This window comes from Euprymna scolopes, chromosome 15, assembly GCF_053919585.1.
Source record: "Euprymna scolopes isolate OS-2025 chromosome 15, ASM5391958v1, whole genome shotgun sequence".
Classification (NCBI taxonomy): Eukaryota; Metazoa; Mollusca; class Cephalopoda; order Sepiida; family Sepiolidae; genus Euprymna; species Euprymna scolopes.
In genome coordinates this window covers 106135687-106157411 of record NC_136496.1, presented here as the reverse complement: position 1 = coordinate 106157411, position 21725 = coordinate 106135687, and the positions used below count along the sequence as shown (strand labels likewise).

Sequence of the window (21725 nt, the reverse complement as noted above, 5' to 3'; positions counted from 1 at the left end):
ATACTACGCTATTAGATCTGTCCTCAAATTCTTTTGGAATTTTTTTTTTTTTACACAGATATCACCACATTATCAAGGCCAAGAGGCCACTCGAGGATAAGGGTTAAAGAGCGTACAGTAGAAATTGGACAATGTAGTAATCATTAGTAATGGAAATTCGGTAAATTAGTTAGCTTATATGGAACGGCTCATCAGGAACTTGTTTACGTTAGACTTGAAGACAACCATATTGTAGTCAGCCGGAAAGCAGGAAAACGGAAGACAATTCCACAGGCGTGCAGTTCTAAGAAAGAAGCTTTGTTCATGGAATCTACGTTTAGGTTTAGGCACAGATAAAGAGTGGGAGTAATTATTGATAGTGTTTACAGCTAGACGAGTGTTTCTTGTGCAAGTTTGGCGAGGGGGGGGGACCATAGACTGAAGCTCAGTTGAACACTTTCCATGAAAATAACGATACATCAGGGACAAACTCGCAGCATCGCTTCTGTGAGAGGTTGCAGGGAAGAGAAAAGGACATCACCTACGAGGCTACGAAATCTATTTTAAACTCTATCAAGGCAGGACAAGTCCTTTCTAGCAGCTCCTGCCCAGATGTGGCAACAGTATTCCATCCTTGGACGTACCTGGCTCTTATATAGATAGAGTGAAACCATTTTTATTTTTATCCCAATCCAGAGTGTCCCTTTTTAGGGAGCTGGTTTTTATTCACATTAAAAAACCGATCTTGGGTCTCAGTCTGTTCTCATGGGGAAGACATATTAACTGAACGATAAGAAAACCTGCTTTATCCATATGCGTTTCTCATCTACAAATGATGTATTTCTTTGAATCTATGATAGCGGTGTCCACCGGACGTCAAACATACAAATATACGTCATGGTCCTTGGTCTTGTTAGCATCTTTGAATATTGTCAAGAACCACGCTGACGATTAATATGAATTGTCCATAAAAGTTACATAATAGTGAAGGAAGAAAATGAAGGTTTGGTTTAGTCGTTTTACAGTTACAATTAAAAAAATGTTTTATGCGTCATACATGTTTGGTTGTTTTGTTTTACGGCATATCAACCCTTTTCGAGTTATTTAACGCTGAATCCAGTTATTTTGGAAATAGTATTCATGTTGCATCCAGTTATTTTGTAGAAGGTTTTTATTCTTCAAACTCTTTGGATCTTCAATTATAGTTTGTAGTGTTTGGTTTGGCTATTTTATAGTGAATTTTACCGTTTTTGGTCCCTGCCCTGCAGAACATGAATGAGTTATGCTATGGGAGAGGAAAAGGGGTTACAGTATTAATGTTTGGTACATTTTTTTTTTTTCATTTTTTTTTTATTACATTTTCACCCCAAACAAGGCACATTGCCACTTTAATGTAGGGGGCTACTATCAGGGGCAACAGTTACTGGGGTACTATGTAGGGAGCTGGACAGCAAGATGTCAGTTCACGTTACACTTGAACTTCTGCATATCAGTACAGTTTGGGAAGCAGGGATCTGGAATAGAATTCCAAAGTTTAGCGGTTCTAGGGAAGAAACTACTGGAGTAGAAAGCTCTTTTATATCTAGGGATCTCTACTGTTTGAGAGTGGGGTTTAGCTGCCTGTCCGGTTTGTTGAGGGTGTTTACCTTGTGGGGACACAAGTGTTTGCAGTTCGTCAGAGCATTCACCATTAAAATACTTGTAGAACAGGCAGAGGGATGCAACGTTTCGTCGATGGGACAGAGGCTGAAGCTTAGATGACAGTTCAGGACCTATCAGATTGGCGACTCTCTTTTGAACCTTTTCTAGGAGCGAGAGACTAGTAGCAGGTGCACCAGCCCAAATATGACAACAATACTCCATACATGGGCGAATGGTGGCCTTATAGAGGTATAGGATATTTTCGGGCGTTAATTGCTTTCTAGCACGGTAAAGAGAACTTACCTTCTTCGCAGTGGTTCTGGCAATACTCTCAATGTAATTGTTCCAACTCATGTTTGCTGTGAACGTTAGGCCAAGGAATTTAAAAGATTTACTTTCAGATAAAGAGTCATTGGCCATTGCTATTGGTGGTAGAGAAAGTTTCTTGTAATTATTGAAGGAAACGAGTTTAGTCTTGGCAGCATTGAATGTGACCATCCATTTTTGTCCCCATTTCACTACAGATTGGAGGACATCCTCTAATGTTTCTGCCATTTCTTTAGATATGTGTTCATTTGTTTTCCTGTCATGCCTTTTATAGAATGTGGTATCACCAGCATATATACCCATCTCACAGACAATTTTGTCAGGGAGGTCATTTATGAATATTAGGAATAATAGAGGTCCAAGGATAGATCCCTGAGGCACTCCCGCATTTATATCATATTGTTTAGATGTACAACTGTCGAGGACAACCTAGATTTTTCTCTTATCTAAGAAGGATTTAATTATGTTAAGTATTCTTCCAGTGATACCGTATGATCTAATTTTCCTGAGGAGACTCTCATGCCATACACTGTCAAAAGCCTTAGATATATCTAGAGCTACAGCTCTACCCTCCCCCGCTTTGTCCAGTGAATGGTATATACGTTCAGAGATTACAGTGAGGATGTCTGCTATGGAACGGGCTTGCCTAAATCCATATTGTAGGTTGGTCAGAAGTTTAGCATCTGTAAGGTGATGGACTAGAGCTTAGTTAATTAGGGACTCAAATATTTTGGCGAACATTGGGAGGAGGCTAATGAAGCGATAATTTAATGGGTCAGTTCTTTTGCCAGAATTCTTGAAAACTGGTACCACAGGAGCAGTCTTCCAGCAGTCCGGAAAGCAAGATTCATTAAGTTGTAGAGTTTGGAGAGAACTGGAGCTACTTCGGCGGAGCACTTTTTTAATAGCACAGCTGAGATGAGATCAGATCCACATGCTTTTGAAGTGTCAAGGATTTTTATGATAGCATGCATCTAAGAAGAGGTGATTTCCAGATTGTCTAGCATGGCGTCTGTCTGCAAAGGAAAATCAAGGAGGGGGTGGTTAGAAGGGTCCATTGTGGGGTTTGAGGCAAACCGACTGGCAAGCATGTATAGCCTTGTCGGTTGCTGAGCAAACAACCTCATGATTGTTGGATAGTCGGGGAATTGTTGATTACCCAGTATTTACTACACTGTTGTAGATTTTCCAGAAGTCACGGGTTCCTAATTTTTGTGCTTCGATGCATTTTTTAGTGGTTTCAGTAAATTCTCTCTTAGTTGTCGCTATTTCTTTCTTACAGTTACTTCTAGCTTCTATATACTTCTGTCTGTTTGAACTGGACTTATGTCGGTTAAATCTTTTAAGTTAGGAAACAAGTCAGGAAAGGGGGGGGATAGAAAAAGAAAGGAGAAATGGGAAGAAGGAAAAGGGAGAAAAGTTATTTTTGTTTTTGGTCTTGCAGAACATAATTAAGTTTTGCAAAAGGAAGTAGAAAAACAGAAAGCATCAATGTTAGGTGCATTTCGTCTCAGGAAGCCAATATCTTTAGACAGCCAGATCTGGTAGCACCAGGAAAATGAAGGATATTAAACAGACGTGCATGCATATTAAAAGGAAGGTGGGTTCCCGGTATTGTGCTACTAACACCTGAGAGCATCCTGTACCTCTACTAGGCCACCATTCGCCCATGCATTGAGTATCTGCCACTAGTCTCTCCCTCATGAATAGGATCCAAAAAAGAGTTTCCAATCTAATAGATCCCAATTTGTCAACTAGGCTCCCACCCCTGTCCCATCTCTGCAATATTGCACCCCTGTGCCTGTTTTACAAATATTTTAATGGAATGTGCTCTGATGAACTTATAACACTTGTGCCTTCTCAACGTACATATCCCCGAAAAACTTGCTTAACAACAAAATCTCACCCCTTCACTGTTGAGGTCCCTAAATGCCAGAAGGCTTTCTACTCTAATAGCTTCTTCCCTCAAACAGCTAGACTTTGGAATTCCCTTCCTGCTACCTGCTTCCCTGACTGTACTGCTATGCAGTTCATAGCAGTTCATATGTAATGTAAACCAACATTTTGTTAATCTTTCTTAGGTATGGTCCCAATTAGTAGCCCCCTGCGTCCAAATGGAAAAAAAAAAAACATTGAGAAATATTAGGGTCACCAGCTAGCAAGTGCTAACTTTACACACGAACAGTTTTATATATATATTAAAAAAAAAACAAAAAAACTCAAGGAAAACATGATTGAACAATAAGACATTTATATAGCTTTGATGAATATCACGGATAAAATTAGTATTAATTTATTTGTCCTTTTAATGTTTACATTAGATAAAAAGATTACAGGCTTCATCTTCATTTGATAATGACTTAAAGCAGACGACAACTAGACATTCTTCCGCTTTCAATCAAAGATCTGATCTTTGTGTTAATTGTTCAGTTTGAAGAAAGCGTTAAAATACAGATTTATTTTCTCTCACATCCGACCACACACTGACCAATCAGCTGGCAGATCGCACCGATTCCATTTATCATCAAAGGAACTTCTTTGCGATAAGTTTAAAATTATTTTTAGTTAGAAATGTTCATTTGTGAAAGTTTATGCAAACCAGTGTTTTGGCAGGAAAATATTTCATAAGAAGGCAGACATGAGGGCTAAAGATGTGTATGTCTATATATATTGGTTTGTGTGAATATGTGTGTGCTACTAAAAAAGAATGTGGCATTGTGTAAGTACATGTTGGTTTACTTTGTTCTATTAGTGTGTGTGTGTGTGTGTGTGTGTGTGTGTGTGTGTGTGTGTGTGTGTGTGTGTGTGTGTGTGTGTGTGTGTGTGTGTAGATGTAAGCGAGATGATGGAGCTCTGAAGCTGAACTGTCCGTTTTCGTTTCATCTCCCCACCCACACACACACACACTCGCCTAAAGGCATGGAGGGGGCGGGGGTAAGCATAGTTTCTTAGGGCCTTCAAAGTGCGCCGGGTTCGATCTGTTTTTATTTTTTTCACAAGGCAGTCACCACTTATCAAGGCCCGAAGCCCATTCGAGTATAAGTATAAGTATACAGTAGTCGTCCGGACAAAGCATAATAATCGTTAATGGTGGAAATCTAGTATAATTTAATTATTTAAGGGGATGGCTTACCAAGATCTTGTTTACATTGAAATTAAAGTAGACCATATTGTAATCAGCTGGAAAATAGGCAAGCACAACAGAATTCCACATGCATGCAGTTCTAGGGCAAGAAACTTTGTTCATGGAATATACGTTTAGATTTAGGCACAGATAGAGAGTGAGGCAAATTGTTGATAGTGGTTTTAGCTAGACGAGTATTTTTTGTGAAAGTTTGGCGAGGGGAACCGTAGATGAGCAGTTGCCAGGAAAATAATGATAGAGCGAAGACAAGCTAGCAATGTCTCTTCTGTAGAAAAGAGGTTGCAGGAAAGAGAAAAGTGCATTCCTCACCAAGTTTCAAAGCTGGTTTTGAACTCTGTCAAGGCAGGAAATGGTGCTCCGAGCAGCTCCTGCTCATATGTTAGAACAGTACTCCATCCTAGGTCGTACTTGGCTCTTATACAGATAGACGATTGATAGAGCAGTAGAATGATGCAACCATTATTTTTTCTGGCCACCTTGGCAACTGATTTGATGTATGTACTTCATTTCAGAGCAGGAGAGAAGATTAGATCCAGAAGTTTGTCAAAACATGGTGTTTCCTCAAGATGAGAGCCATTCATTTCAATTGGGGCCAGATGGGGCTTAGAGCGTTTATGATGGAAAAAGAGAAGCTTAGTTTTAGATGCATTAAAATTAACCAGCCACCCTTTTCCTTATTGCACCACATGCAAGACCAGAAGAGAGAATCAGAGATCTTAGTCATTTCCAGCCTTTAAAGTGTTGCCATAGATGTTGTCTGCATAAATGATCTAAGAATGTGATTTGGGAGATCATTGATGATGATCAGAAAGATAGCTTGGAACGCTGAGGGACGCCAGCATTGATACTTTGAGCTTTTGATTTCTATCCATCAACCACTACTCTTATAAACCTACCAGAAAGAAAGAATTTAATAATCGAGAAGATATTTCCAGTTATACCATAGCTGGAGAGCGTGTGAAGTAGACCTTTATGCCATACCCTATCGAAGACCTTTAATATGTCAAGAGCAATTGCCCTAGAAATGAAGACCCTGTCAAGAGATGTACTAATCCTGTGTGATATAGTTAGCACATCAGCTGTATAGCAGAACGGAAATCATATTGCATGTCACTGAGGAGATTATTTTTTTACTGAGGTGGTGGACCACTTCTCTATTTAACATGAATTCCAGCCTCTTACTCATGATGCACAGGAGAGTGATTGGTTTGTACTGAGAAGGATATGACCGATCACATGAATTTTTAAAATGTGACTAGTGATGTTTTCTAAGGTGTTGAGAAGCATTTTTCCTTAAGATAACGTTGTAACAGCTTTGTTAGCATGGAAGCTAGTTCTGGTTGAAGCTTTTTCAGCATCATAATTGGAATGTCGACAGGCCAGTTGCTTTATTGGAACCAAGGCTTTTGATAAGCTTGGCAACATCATGCACAGATATTTGTATGTTGCGTAGCATGTTTTCAGTCACATGAGGAAGTAGGTGGCCCTGATCGCAAATGGTAGAATTTGTTGCAAAGTTTGTAGCAAAGAATTTGGCTTTGTCAAATGCTGCTGAAATTGCTTTAAGTCAATTGATGGTTGGAATAGAGAACGCACCACTGTTCAGGACCCTGTTTGTTGCCAAAACTCAGAACCAAGATGCTACTCAGCTACTTTGAACTTGACAGACTGAGTATACGACTCTCTTGCATTCTTCATTACTCTTTTAACAGTGGTTTCTGAGTCTTAAAGGCGATTTTAAACTCAGTACATCTATTTAGCTGAAAGTAATGGAGAAAGTGGTTTCTATAATCAATGGCAGTAGTACATCCTGGAGAGGACCACAATTGGCTACTAGGTTTTTGCTGGAATTCCTTGGAGTGTATGAAGCAGTGACATAGGCTTATTACTTTTTGGGTTTGAAACGATTTTCATTCCTTGAAAATATTGAGTTAACACGTTCCTGTGAAAACTCTAATTTGCTTTTGGAATTAAAGAGGAGAATGTATCCCAACAAAAGAGGCACAGGGGGATGGGCATACCTTCATAGGACCTTCGACGTGCGCCGAGTATGATCTCTGCATAACTCTCATTTCGTTGATCAGGTCACTTTTGGGGTTTGGAACGATTTCCATTGTTTGAAATTATTGAGTTAACACATTCCTGTGAAAACTCTAAGATACTTTTGGAAGAAAAGAGGAGAACGTATCCCATTGTAGCAGAGAAAGAAAAAGGATGGCTATTCAAGCCATTCACATTTTAGCGTTCATTCGAATCGCACCTTCACAAATTATTTTTCTCGTGGATATTTTTTTTCCCCCTCGTGAAATATGTCTCCACTCGAGCAACGCTGGGTAATTACAACTAGTTCCCTAACGTCAACCTACATTTTGAGATGATTTGAATATATTTAGATGTATGTGTATATGTTCGTGTGCGCGTGCATGCGTATGTTAGTAAAGATATCTTCTTATGTGCTGGGACTGCTGGGCATATATAATGTGTGTGTGTGCAGGGTTGCCTAATAATTCTTGTCTGCTTATAAATACAATTGCAGTCATTTAGGGGTCAACGTCAAACAAGTTGAAGGATTTTATGAAATCGGTGCATTCAGTGCACGCGCGCGTGTCTGACCTACATAGAAATTAATTGCACGCCAGAAATTCATTGTTTAAGTCTGAACAAATATATGGAACGGATTTATTGATTTAAAATTCATTTTGTTCGTTATTATTATTTTTTCCTTTTGCACATTGTTTAATCAACATCAAAAGATTCGGTTAAATCGATTTAATTTTTAAAATAATGAATGAAGAAATCTATTCATATAATTTAATCTATTCAATTGTTTGCTTGTTTTTTTTTTGGGGGGGGTAATATTGTTACATGTGGAATCCTTTAGAGTTAAAATCTATTGCGGAATATACATTTTAAATATCTATACATTAAGTAATGAAAACGCGAAACCTAAAACGCGAAACGCTGTGATCCGAAAATAATCTGGAAAACGAGAGCGATCACCGTCTTTTTTTCTTTTTTCTTTTTTTTTTTTTTACATAGGCATAACCACTTATCAAGGCCCAGAGACCACTCGAGGATAAGGGTTGCGAGTGTACAGTAGTTAATTGGACAATATAATAATCGTTAGTAATGGAAATTTGGTAAATTTGTTAACTTAAGTGGAACGGCTCATCAAGAACTTGTTTATGTTGGACTTGATTATATTGGTATTATTAACTCGTTTCGTTTTCCGTTTCGGATCACAATGTTTCGATTTTTACATCAACAAACCGTAAGCCCGGAAGTTAAGTCCAAAAATTTAGTACTCAAAGTAAGACGCCAAAAGTGGACTCGGTTCACGTAAATATGGAATAGAACGGAAGTAACTAAACATGAAACGAAATACGAAACCATATGGAAATAATTTATTTTAAAAAATTATTTTAGTTTTAACACTTTTTGTGCTTTCATGAAACAATAAAAAAATAATATACTTCTATAAATATTTTTTTTATTGTTTTAACACTTGTGTTTAAACAATAAAAAAAAGAAGCATTTTTATAATTTACATTTCTATAAATGGTGTCTTTTCGAAATAATATATTTATGTGTTTCATACGTTTTATCACAGAATTTTGTCATAAATAATGTATGAAAGTTTTTTATTAATACTTCTTCCGTTATATCAAAAACAAACTTATTTTAACCATTTATATAAAAAAAAGTTTATTAAAATGAATAAATGGAATATATTTTAAATATTCAGAAAATTATTTATAGAAATGTAAACTATGAAAGTTTGAATTACTTTTTTGAAATAAAATATAATTTTATTTTTACAAAGGAGTTACCACTTATCAAGGCCCAGAGGTAACTCGAGGAGAAGTGTTAATGAGTGTACAGAAGTCAAAATGTAGTAATTGTTAATAGTGGAATTTTGGTAAATTGGATTACTTAAAGGGATGGCTCATCAAGAACTTGTTTACGTTGAACTTGAAGAAGACCATATCGTAGTCAGTTGGAAAGCAGGAAAAAGGAACAGAGTTCCACAGGCGTGTAGTTCTAAGAAAGAAGCTTTGTTCATGGAATCTACATTATGGTTTAGGTGTAGATAAAGAGTGGGGGTAATTATTGATAGTGGTTTCAGCTAGACGAGTGTTTTTCGTGAAAGTCAGGCCAGGGGAGACCATAGATTGAAGCTAAGATGAGCACTTGTCATGAAAATAAGGATAAAGCAGACATAGACTTGCAACATCTCTTCTGTGGGAAAGAGGTTGCAGGAAAGAGAAAAGGGCATCCCCCACTAGGCTACGAAGTCTATTTTGTACTCTTTCAAGGCAGGATAAGTTGCTATTATCAGCTCCTGACCAGATGTGGCAACAGTACTCCATCCTTGGATGTACTTGGCTCTTTTACAGGTAGAGAATTGCATCAGCAGTGAGATATCTATTGGAGCGATCCCACAATTGTTCCAGCAGCCTTGGCAACAGATTTGATGTACGTGTTCCATCTCAGATCAGTAGTAAAGGTCAAACCCAAAAGCTTGTCAAAATATGGAGCCTCCCCAAGACAAGAACCATTCACTTCAATTGATGCCAGATGGGGATCAGAGCGTTAATGATGTAAAGATAGAAACTTGGTTTTAGATGCATTAAAATTAACCAGCCACCCTTTTCCCCATTGCACAACGTAATCAAGATCAGAGGAGAGAGAATCAGAGAGAACATGGTCATTTAAGGCCTTTGAAGTGTTGCCATAAATGGTAGCGTCATCAGCAAAATATCCATGAATGATCTAAGAATGTGATTTGGAAGATCATTAATACATTAATATAGATCGGGAAGAGAGTTACGCCCAGGATGGACCCCTGAGGGATTCCGGCATTGATACGGTGAGCTTCTGATTTCTGACCATCAACCACTACTCTTATGAACTTATCAGAAAGAAATGATTTAATAACTGAGAAGACATTTCCGGCTATACCGTAGCTGGAGATTTTATGAAGTAGATCTTTATGCCATACACTATCGAAGGCCTTTGATATGTCAATTGTCCTAGAAAGGAAGCCTCTGTCAAGATATTTGCTAATCCTATGGGATATAACTGTTAGCACATCTGCTGTAGATCTAGCAGAACAGAAATCATATTGCATGTCACTAAGGAGGTTATTTTTTCTGAGGTGGTTGACTACTTCTCTATTTAACAGATTCCAGCAACTTACTCATGACACATAGGAGACTTATGGTCTGTATTGAGAGCGAGATGACCGATCACCTGAATTGTTAAATAAGGGATGTACTAACGAGGTTTTCCAGAGTGTTGAGAAGTAATTCTCCTTAAAACAACGTTAAAACAGTTTCGTAAGTATAGAAGCTGGTTCTGGTTGAAGCTTTTTTAGCACTATAATTGGGAAGCTGGCATGACCAGTTGCTTTATTGGAGCCAAAGCTTTTAATAAGCTTGATAACATCATGCACAGATATTTGCATGTTGCGTAGCGTGTTTTCAGTCACATGAAGAAGTATGGGGGTAGGCAGCCCTGATCGCAAATGGTAGAATTTGCTTCAAAGCTTTTGGCAAATTGTTTGGCTTTATCCAATGCTAATGAGATTACCTCAGGTCCAGTGATGATAGTTGGGATAGAGCCATACACTTCTATTCAGGACCCTGTTTGTTATTTGCGAAAATTGGTGGGAACCACGCTACTTTGGACTTGATGGACTAAGTATACAACTTTCTCGCATATGGCCTTCGGAACAAGATCAAAGTGTAGTATCTGTTCTTCAGATGCTGAACTTCTATTTCTTGTTCTCTTTCGGTGGAGGAGAAATCCTTCACGACTGAGGCAATTTTTATTTTTGTACCTTTTCTCCACGTTAAAAAACGACCCTGGTGTCTAACTCTGTTCCGTGGGGAGGCATAGTAAATAGGTACAGTGGTTACTGGCAATCCTGATGGCAGCTTTAGTCTCAGTACATTTATTACGTTGGAAGCAATGGAAATAATGATTTCTCTTCACAATGACAGCAGCACATTCTGGAGAGAACCATGGCTGGCTGTTAGGTTTTTGCTAGAATTTTTTTGAAGGGTGAAGCAGTCCATACCTACAACTGACCATTCTGTCAGATCTGATACTATAGAGGGCACGATTTTTTTAAACATGGAACACAGAGGTTGATCTAATATAAATGTATGAAAGCTATCCCAGTCAGCCATAGAGTATCGATATAGAGAGCTATGTCGGAGGACTTATCACATTTTGTTCTTATCTTAACTGAGACAACCGCATGGTCGGAAGATCCCAGTGGGGACAGAACGGAAGATGAACATAGCTCGGGGCAAGTTGTGAGAAAAAGATCTAGAAGACTTGTATACTGATCATCAGTGTCATGCACACGTGTGGGTTTGTGAACAATCTGAGTTAGATCATAAACAATGGAGAAATAGTGACAGAATCTCCTCTCATCATCTGTCTTGTTTAAGTAGGCTCACCATTCCACAATGGGGATATTGAAATCATCAAATGTGAATGTGAGCCGAAACATGAGCAGACAGAATGTGATCAATTTTCTCAGACATTCTGTTAAAGATAGTAACTGCTGTTATGGGGGCAATAGAGGGTAAATATAAATGCAATGATGTGAGCAAGTGCAATCCGAAAGCACATATAGGGCAATTTAGGGTCTTCTCTGGAGCTGTACCTATGACATGGAAAGCCATCTCTAATGTAGGCACATATTCCATGCCCATAGCGATAGTAGTCAGATTGAGATTTAATTATAAACTCATCTTGGGAAATAGTCCGTCCAATGCGAGTTTTGCTTAGAAAGAGTAGGTCTGATTTTGTCTCCTGTCATTGGATTTCAATCTCTGTAAGGTTGGAACATAGATTCCAGATGCTGGAGAAGGAGATATGGCATGGTGGTGGGGGTCTACATTGGAAGTTGGAGTTCTGGATTTAATCATGTATTCTTTCTGGAGACTTTTCATGATGGAGTTTTAGGATTCATGGAATAGGTCGACAGACTTGGTTAGAGAAGAGCAGAGAGGGAAATTAAGGGAGACAAAGAAGTGAAGAAATATTTTTTTTGTAGACCATGATAACGTAAATTTGTAACAATTATCCACTAATATGACATCGAGAAGCCCCATCAGAAGCTACTGCATGGTCCAGAATCCATTTACCAAATGGCAATACAGCAGCCCCAGTAGTTTGCACCTGCTGATAGGGCGGCCTCCTTAGTGGTTAGTCCAAGGTTCGGGTCCCTGACTATCAGGAGGATAACGTCCGCCCAGTAAAACGTTTTCCTCCAGCACCCTTGTTAATGACATGGTTACAAGGATATGAATAGAAATAGAAAATTTCAGACATCTCTGATGACTGCTCACGCAAAAATACTGCCAACTTCGAATACAGCTTTTTCTTCTCCCTTTGTCAGAAAAATCACTCGTTCTGAACAAGGGCTGAGAGACAAATTAGGAGAAGCAAGAGTTACAGGAGGAACTGCTGACAACGCATCCACAATGCATTGCCTACTTGCCATATAATTATATTTTGATTATTAAAAAATATTTATAGAAATGTAAAAAATAAAAGTTTATTATCTTTTTTATTGCTTCATGACAAAATCAGAAGTGTTTCTATATGGTTTCGTATTTCATTCCATGCTTAGTTAATTTCATTCCATATTTAGGTAAATGGAATCCACTCCCGGCGTAATAACTTTGAGTACTAAAAATTTGGACTTAACGATCCCAAAAACGTGTATTGGTATTTAAAGTGTGTATTTCTCAATAAAAAAAATGTGTATTTCTCAATAGATTTTAATTGGAAAAGATTTCTCATATAATAGTATTTTAAAAAAGATTTAATGGCTAGACAGAATTTAGTACTTCTATGTTATGCAAACGAAAAAATACTGAATTTCAAGTAAAACAAGTTGTACCTATGTAAATCCTTCACGACTGTGGCAATTGTTATTCCCAGCATATTTGATGAAGAAAACGTGAATAAAATGTAGCCAAGGGAAAGTAAGATAAATTGTCCATGTGCGATTTAATTCCACTAAAAGTGTTTCATTCCTTTTGCTTGCGTAAGCTAAATTGTCTATTCACATATCTCTTACTAGTTGTAGATAAATGTATAAAGATTCTTGTAAAAATAAACTTTATTCATTTTTATTCTTTAGAAAAATTATTTTCCTAGTACGCCACACAGAGATTTATCAAAAAAGTTAGTTTGGTTTTAGAAGCAAAACATCGACTTCAGCTCTGTTGTTGGAGTCTAAGAAATAACGGTGTTTCAAATGTAATTTTATGTTTATTCGCTAGATAAAAATGTACAAATAATTTTTTTTTTCTGTAGAAATTTGTTTTTATGACAGCATGAAATGTGGAGCACTGGCATACTTTTTGGCAAACTTTTTGACAACCCAAAATGGTCGATTGAAATCTAGCGTCTTGACGTGCTGGTGTCCCAAAAAAGAATTACCGGTTTCTGATTGTTATTTACAGAACAAACTGGAAACAAACGAAGCAGTTTATGATTTGAAAGTCGGAGAAAATATAAAAGGACAGACGACACTAGGCTGGGGTTAACATTGAAGTTAGGATTTTCTTTTAATAGATCCTCAAAAAAAAAAAAAAGTTGAAAAAACTTCCTAAAATTAATTAAAAAAAAAAATGAAAAAAAGAAATAAAGCTAATTCACTTACGTGTTTGAAAAAATTAATAAAACCTATTCTTAACACGGATCGGAAGGCAGGTAAGTAACTAACCTTAAGTCAGAGAAAAAATTGAAAACAGTTGTTTCATACAATACCGATACTAATTGAGTGTTCGACGACAGTTCGATCATGAATTACATTGGATGATAAAGGTCTTAATATCCAGAAAACTACTTGCATGCGCAAAATTTCTATGTGATATTCATTATACTCGAAAACTTATACAAGTCGTCATTTTAAAGGTGAGGTTGGAGGGGGAAAGAAAGTAAAAAAAATCACCATAAATTTTAATTTATATTTTTATTTATTACGAAAATTTACTTTCATAAAAAAAGTTCGTTTTTTAAGCCATACATTATTGCAATTGAATTTGAAATCAATTTCTGGTGCTTGTTAAGATAGACTCGACAAAATTCATCGAGTAGAAAGTTATTGGGTAAAATCGCATTTTTCTTAAACATTATTAAATAGACAGTGAAGAGTTCATACACAGGGGACATAACTCGGAACGCAAATTTTAGATTATATTTTAATGGTGACCAATATTTTAGCCTTATAACAATAGATTTTTTTTTTACTAAAAAAAATGGAATTTTCGTAATTTTTAGATATATTACTATTTTCGACATGACAATTAAGTATGCAATATTATTTTGTGCATAAAACCACATATTAAGAAAAATTGATCCGTCGACTCTTTCTTAACAAGCATTCAATTTCTCAGCTGTTGACGTGTCCGCACTTTTCCCATGTACTAAGGAAAAATCGGTGGTAAAAATATTGTAAGCCAAATCTTTCAGAAAAAAAAGGCCAAAAAAGCCAGACTGATAATTGTAGCCAAATTTTCACCAACAAAAAAGCCAACTTGAACATTTAAATTGATTGTTAAAAGAAATAACAAAGAGTGTGTGCGTAAATATATAAACATTTATATATTTTTAATTGTGTTTGTGCAGATTGGTGATGTTTTAAACCGACGCATTTCAGGTGAAAACATTATTACGTTCTTACGTGTCCTGTTGAAATTAGTATAAATTATCAAAAATTGTTTTTGACTACATTTAAAGGTTTTCGGGTATTCTGAAAACGAATATCACATGTAAAATTATTGCCGACAAATAGTTTATATGGGGTTTGTATTACAATCCACAGAGGTGACAAAAAGTGATAAAAAATTAAAAAATATAACAAATAATTTGGTGCTTCTACACTATTGGAACCAAATTTCGGAAATCGTAAAACTGAATTTCACATGAAGACAATGGCATCTACGTATTCCTCGTATTTTTTAAGATGATTATATCAAAAAAGTACGAAAATCGATAAGGTAGAAAATTATTTATTAAAGAAAATAAAAAATAGAATTTGATGAAAACGATCGTAAAACACTAAGAGAATGCGAAAGGGAGGTAATTTCCCGGTTTGATTTAAACAAAATGGCGGAATTTTTTCACCTGCTAACACGATTACAGTTTTTTGTTTTTTTAATAATTCAGTAATATTTAGGTGATTTCGACTGCATAATTTAGAAGTTACCATTGTAACTTATTAGAATTGACAAAAAAATCAGTTGTAACCATTGTTTTTTTTTATCTGAAAACTCCATTTATCGACTACAAAATTTTGTCCCAATTCTGTAGAAGCGCCAATAAATGTTATCAAAGGCAAGATAAGTTACTTTTCTACCTAACTGGATAACTTTTTAGTGTTTTTATTAAATGTAACATTTTATTCAGCTCGAAAAACATACATTGTTTATCGATGCATTGGAAAATTAAAAATGGCGCCGAATTCTCTGTTGAACACGGTAAGTTTGGGAAAATGAGTTAAGAATTAAAAAATATATATACAAAATACTGTTAAAAACCCACCGAATATATGTCAGTCTATGTCGCGGTAACTTATATTGAGTGCGTTTCTAACAGTATTTTGTATAGTTCTTTTATTTTTAACTCATTTTCCCAAACTTACCGTGTTTAACCGAGAGTCCGGAGCCATTTTTAATTTTCTAATACATCAGTAAACACTATATGTTTTTCGAGCTGAATAACCGTGTTAGATTAAATAAAAACACTTTAAAAATATATCCAGTTAGGTAGAAAAGTAACTTATCTTGCCTTTGATAACATTTATTTGTTATATATTTGTTTTTTGACAACTTTTTCGAAGTATTGTATATAGCAATATAAACCCAAGTGGTTTTACTCACTTTTAAACGTTTAATCGGTTCGAAAATCATAGTGTTTATCGATATACGTGAAAAAGACAAATAAATATGTAAAGTTTGGATAACTGAGTTAAAACTAAAAAATTATACAAAACACTGTTAGGAACCCATCCAAAATATTACCATGGTATATATTGGTAGGGTTTCTAACAGTGTTTTGTATATTTTTTTAGTTTTAACTCAGTTATCCAAACTTTACATATTTGGGGATCATCGCGCCGCCATTTGCCTTGTTCACATATATCGATAAACACTGTATGATTTTCGAACCGACTAAATGTTTTAAAGTGACTAAAAGCACTAAAACCTTTTCCAGGTAGGTAGAAGAGTAACTTATTTTGCTTTTGATAGCATTTAGTTGTTATACATTTTTTATTCTTGGCCACGTTTTCGTATTTCTGTGGATTCAGCTAGACGGGTGTTTTTCGTGAAAGATTGGCGAGGGGGGACCAGAGATTGGAGTTCAGATGAGCACCTGCCATGGAAATAACGATAAAACAAGGATAGGTTCACAACGTCTCTTCTGTGGGAGAGAAGTTGCAGGGTAGAGAAAAGGGCATCCCTCACGAAGTCTATTTTGTACTCTGTCAATGCAGGATAGGCTGTTTTTAGCAGCTCCTGCCCAGATATGGCAGCAGTATTCCATCCTTGGACGTACTTGGCTTTTATATAGATAGAGAATTGCATCAATAGTGAAATATCTTCTGGAGCGGTAGAAGGTTTGACAGATTGTCCTTTTTAAGGCCAAATTTGGCCTTTTTTTTGCGCTCTTTCATGAACTATGTTTTTGGCCGCATTTTTTGTAATGAAAGAGCGTAAAAAAAAGGCTAAATTTGGCCTTAAAAGATTACTCTGTCAAACCTTAAAAAGGCCAAATTTTAGCGGCTTTGAATAGCGTAACATGCCAAAATTAGTATAAATTGAAAAATTGTTCATTATAAAAATAATTATAATTAAAAACAGAATTTATAACAGATATAAAAAATAATAAATTTATTTAAATAGCATGTTTTTTTTGTGTGTTTTTGTAGAATCAATTTATTGGAATAAAATTTAAATAGAATATTAATTTATTTAAATAGCAATGATTGATTTTTTTTTAAAATAAAATTTTTTAAATTGTAGCTTCTTTTAAAATAAAATTAAAAGTAACAGAACGTGTTTTTGATTTTAAAAAAAGTCATGGTACTTCTTTACAATAGCGTCAAAAACACTTTTTTGTTTAGTAATTTCCACAGGAAACGTAAGCATGTAATAATGTTTTCACCCGAAATGTGTCTGTTTAAAACATCATCAATCTACACAAGCGCAATGAAAAATATATAGATGTTTAGATGTTTGCATATACACTTACAATTTAATGTTCGATTTGGCTTTTTGCTTATAAAAATTTGGCTACAATAATCAATTTGGCTCTTTTTGGCCGGATTTTTTTTTTTTTTTTAAAGATTTGGTCTCAAAAAAATTTATGATCTGGCAAATTCTGAGGACGACGCGCTTATTGTAAAGCACCAAATCGGTCTTATGCCGATTTTTACAATAATTTATAGAAAAAAAAAAATAGTCAAAACTAACTGTTACCAAAAGCAATAAAAGTTATTTTTCTACCTACCTGGCTAAATTTTGAATGTGTATTTTAAATGATATTAATGCGCTTTTATTTATATTTGGTAATGTTGACTGGTTCTTTACCCGCCTCCGGGACTGAAAATAGTTTGTCTTAAAGTTGTGTTTAGAAACGAAAGTGGATTTTAGAACGAAAACATGAAATCTTACCCTAAGGAAATGAAACGAAACTTCTTCCGTTCTTTTAACTACTCTTCTAACTTATTTTTAAGTGTTTATTTAAGTCGATACTCGGTGTACCCGAAACTCCTAAGAATTTCCGCGATCTTGTTCTTCTAAATTAACAACAAGGCACTACTTATGTTTCAAACTTTAAAAATTAAAAAAAAACGCCTTAAAATAAGTAAAAACACCAAAAACATCCAAATAGACAGAAGAATAACTTATGTTGCCTTTGCGTTATGCTTGGGAATTTTTGTAGCTGTTTTCTTGGGGGGGGGGTAAAAAGATAGCATCATGATGTTCTCACCTTTGGAGTTCTGAGAATCGCTCAAAGAGTAAAAAAGTAAATGAATAAATGAATAAAAAAATAATGGCAGAAATCCAAATACACCAAAAATAAGTAAAGTTGTTTCGTTTCATTTCGATAATAATTCGCTAAAAAATAAAATGGGGGAGAAATAAATAAGAAAGCTATGTTTCGTTTCGTTTCACATTTTCATTCCCGGTTCGATGTTTAGCTGTCTTGATTTAACTGAGACGAATCGTTAGACTGAATCACCCCCTCCCCATGGTAAAGAACAAGTCAACATTACCCTATATTTTTTTAAATCGTAAATTAAACAAAATCTCCGGATAAAAAAAAAAGAAAAAAGTTATATAAAAATTTTAGCCGCTAGATTTTTTTAAAAAAACCTCCAGATCTAGCCGTAAAACCGCTAAGTTTGCAACACTAGTTCATTGTGAATACTTACATTGAAAAGCGTTTTCTGAAAACTCGCTTTCATCAACAGCAATCGCAATCGTTCGTCCAGGCAAATCCTCGGATTGAATATCTCTCACATTTGTTAATACTGGAGTGCTCATTTTATAAGGTTTTGTTTTGTTTTGTTTTTTTAAATTATTGTTGTTACTATTCTTTTTCTTTCTTTAGAAAAGAAAAAAGCCTCCTTTCTTTTCTTTGATTAAAATGTTTATATTATTTTTAATCAAATTAGGTTTAAGTTATTGTTCGTGAAGCTCAGCTGTTTTAGCTGTAACCTTTTTTCTCTTGGTGACACCAGGAAAATCCAGAATGCATAGGGCGCCCGAAATCGCGAATTACTGTCTTTGACGGTTTCTTGTTGCCTGTTGATTTTTAGTCGGTGCCGATCGATTTAATTATCGATTTGCTCTTTGATATCCTGATCCATAAGCCGACGAATTCGTTCGTTTTTACCGTGTTTCCCCCCAAAACACAGCGGTATTCTTTAATTTCTATTGGTTGGCGGGTTTGCTGAGTTTTGAAGAGCAAAATAAAGAATAAAAATCAAATCGTTCTTGTGACGTAGTTATTGAGAAGCGGAGAAAATCAATCACTTATATATTCACTTGGCTACACCCACGCCTCTCCTGTCTGTGTGGGTCTGGGTCACTGCTAGCAATAAAGGCGAGCGTTGCGCGTTTTTTGTCGTCTTTAGTAGCAACAATCATATAACTGCCGAGTGAATTCTAATAATACCGCTCTTTTTTCTAGTTGTGGTGGCGCGCGTACCTCGTCTCGGTGTCAGGAATATTCACTGTGGACGGCCGATTCTTCGATACAGTATATATTCTCCCCCCCCCCTCTCTCTCTCTCTCTCTTTCTCTGTCTCTCTCTCTTTCTCTCTCACTCTTCCTCTCTTAGTTTCAATATACCTCGCTTCCGTATTCTTTATTATTTCGACTCCACCTACCGCCCACGCTGTCCCACGTAAATTAATTTTAAAAGACAATCAAGGTTTATTTATTTATTTATTTTGAAAACGACTGAGGTTAATGATCGCTATAAAAACAAATTCCGTTGGTTTCCATTCGAACTAATCAAAGATGTCCTATTGAACCTCGCAGATTTATTTATATCGATTATGTGAATGTGTACAACGCACCCCCCTCCTCGAAGATAAAGTGTTCTTTAGTAGTGGTTTGTTGTTGTTGCTGCCGTTGTCTAAATTTTATATCTTGCTTAATCTTATTATGTTTTAATTTTCAAATTAATAATCTCACCGAATAAGAATGTAAAAAAAAAAAATCTACACTATAGCTGTGATAGTATGTTTGTACTCGGTATCTGGGAATACAACTAAAAATAAAACCATATACCAAGATCAAACGCACCTTTTTCTCCAGGAAAATTGTAAAAGGAATCTAATGGCTGCATTTATTTTGTATAACATAATCACGTTGACGCACCGGTTCTCCTTAAATTACCGAAGTAAAGCAACGTTGAGCCTGGGCAGTACCAGATAATTGACCAATTTTTAGAATTCCAGGCGCTGTATGTAGGAAGACGTCGGCACCTTCCTGCAAGAGTTGCAAAAACCTAACGTCGTCATCTCCCCTAACGGGGATATACATGCGATTGGAAGACCTCTTGTGAATTTCATATTCCCATAGAACTTCTTCCTTTGGAGAAAGCCGGTTAAACCCGCGGAGGGTTAGTGCCGTTTCCATATTTATTTTGTGTTATGTGTGGGGTTTCATGGTTGTCTGTCCGAGGATATAATTAAAAACAAAGCCCTATACCAAAATCAAACTTAACTTTTTCTCAAGTAAAATGTCACGAGTAATCTAAAGGTGGCGTTTGTTATATACTAGCGGGGATGCCCGGCATTGCCCACGTGTTTGTAAGTGTGTGTTTGGAAAAAAAATTTAAAAAGAGGTAGTAGGCAAGCAGGCTCGAACCCACGACGCCAAGGCGGAAAAGAAAGTGAAAGAAAAGCTGAGAGTTTACGGCTATGCTATGACGCGAGTGTAAGTGTGAAGCGTTGACATTTAGCGATGTCAACCATTACGCCATAACAAAACTTTTTCTTGAATAAAATTTTGCGATTAATCTAATAGTGGGGTCCATTTTGTATGATATGCTTGGTATCGGTATGTTAAAGGATGCAATTAAAAGCAAGGCCCTATACCAAGATGAAAGAAATTTTTTCGCTAATACAATCTATCTATCTATCTATCTATACTCCTATAAATTCGTTTTTCTTTTGTGTGTATTGATATTCATATTAAAACCCCTCTTTTCTATTTATTTAAAAAGAAAATACAATTTTCTTATATATGGGTTGTGGAATTGCATTCACTAGCAAAAGATCTAGCTAATTTGCGTATTCTTTTAAACATTCATTTTAATTAATTCCCTATTAGTTTTTTTGGTTCTCTTATGGGATGATCCTCTTAGTTAACGTGTAATTATATTCATGCAGATATTCTACATGATTTATACTTGCATAATATTTACGTCAAAAGTATACAGTAAACACAAAATTGTTTCCATATATATTTGTGTATACGTATATATTTTTGTTTAATCTATCTATATATCTATAAAAGTGAACGTGTCTCTGTGTGTGTCTGATTATGTGTGTGTGTGTGTGTGTGTACATTTCTCTACGCAATAACTCTGTCAATTTTTAGTCTACAGACTCGATATTTGATGTACAGGGTACTGAGATGTGGAAAAATCTATGTGATCGGTTTTCGGGAAGAAATTTGGCTGTTAAGGGGTCAAAGTTCAATGATTTGACCTTTGAGAACTCTACCAAACTCCTCCGCTAATTTTGGGTCTAAACATTTGAAATTTTAGATATAGATTCCTTGGACATGGATCTAACTTAATAACTTAATTTGAGCCACAAACAAAAAATGTTAAGGGGCCATAATAGGGGTCAAAGTTAAAAAAAAATTTACCGTTTTTTTTTTGGTCAACATACACCCGGGCAACGCCGGGCCTAAATGCTAGTATGTCTATAAAAGTGAACGTGTCTGTGTATCTGTGTGTCTGTGTGTTTGTCTGTGTGTGTACATTTCCCTACGCAATAACTCTGTCAATTTGAAGTCTACAGATTCGAAATTTGATATACAGGGTACTGAGATTTGGGAAAATCTTTGTGATC

General features: G+C 35.8%; 1 protein-coding gene across 1 annotated transcript in view; it reads right to left on the bottom strand.

The window, feature by feature from the left end:
- Positions 1 to 19471, bottom strand: part of LOC145294053 (universal stress protein YxiE-like) — a 29978-nt gene extending 10507 nt beyond the window's left edge. Inside the window, exon 1 of the mRNA XM_080141044.1 lies at positions 18564 to 19471. Coding sequence (XP_079997170.1) covers positions 18564 to 18675 — 112 coding nt within the window. The 5' untranslated portion in view covers positions 18676 to 19471. The remainder of the gene's footprint in view (positions 1 to 18563) is intronic.
- Positions 19472 to 21725: the final 2254 nt, after the last annotated feature.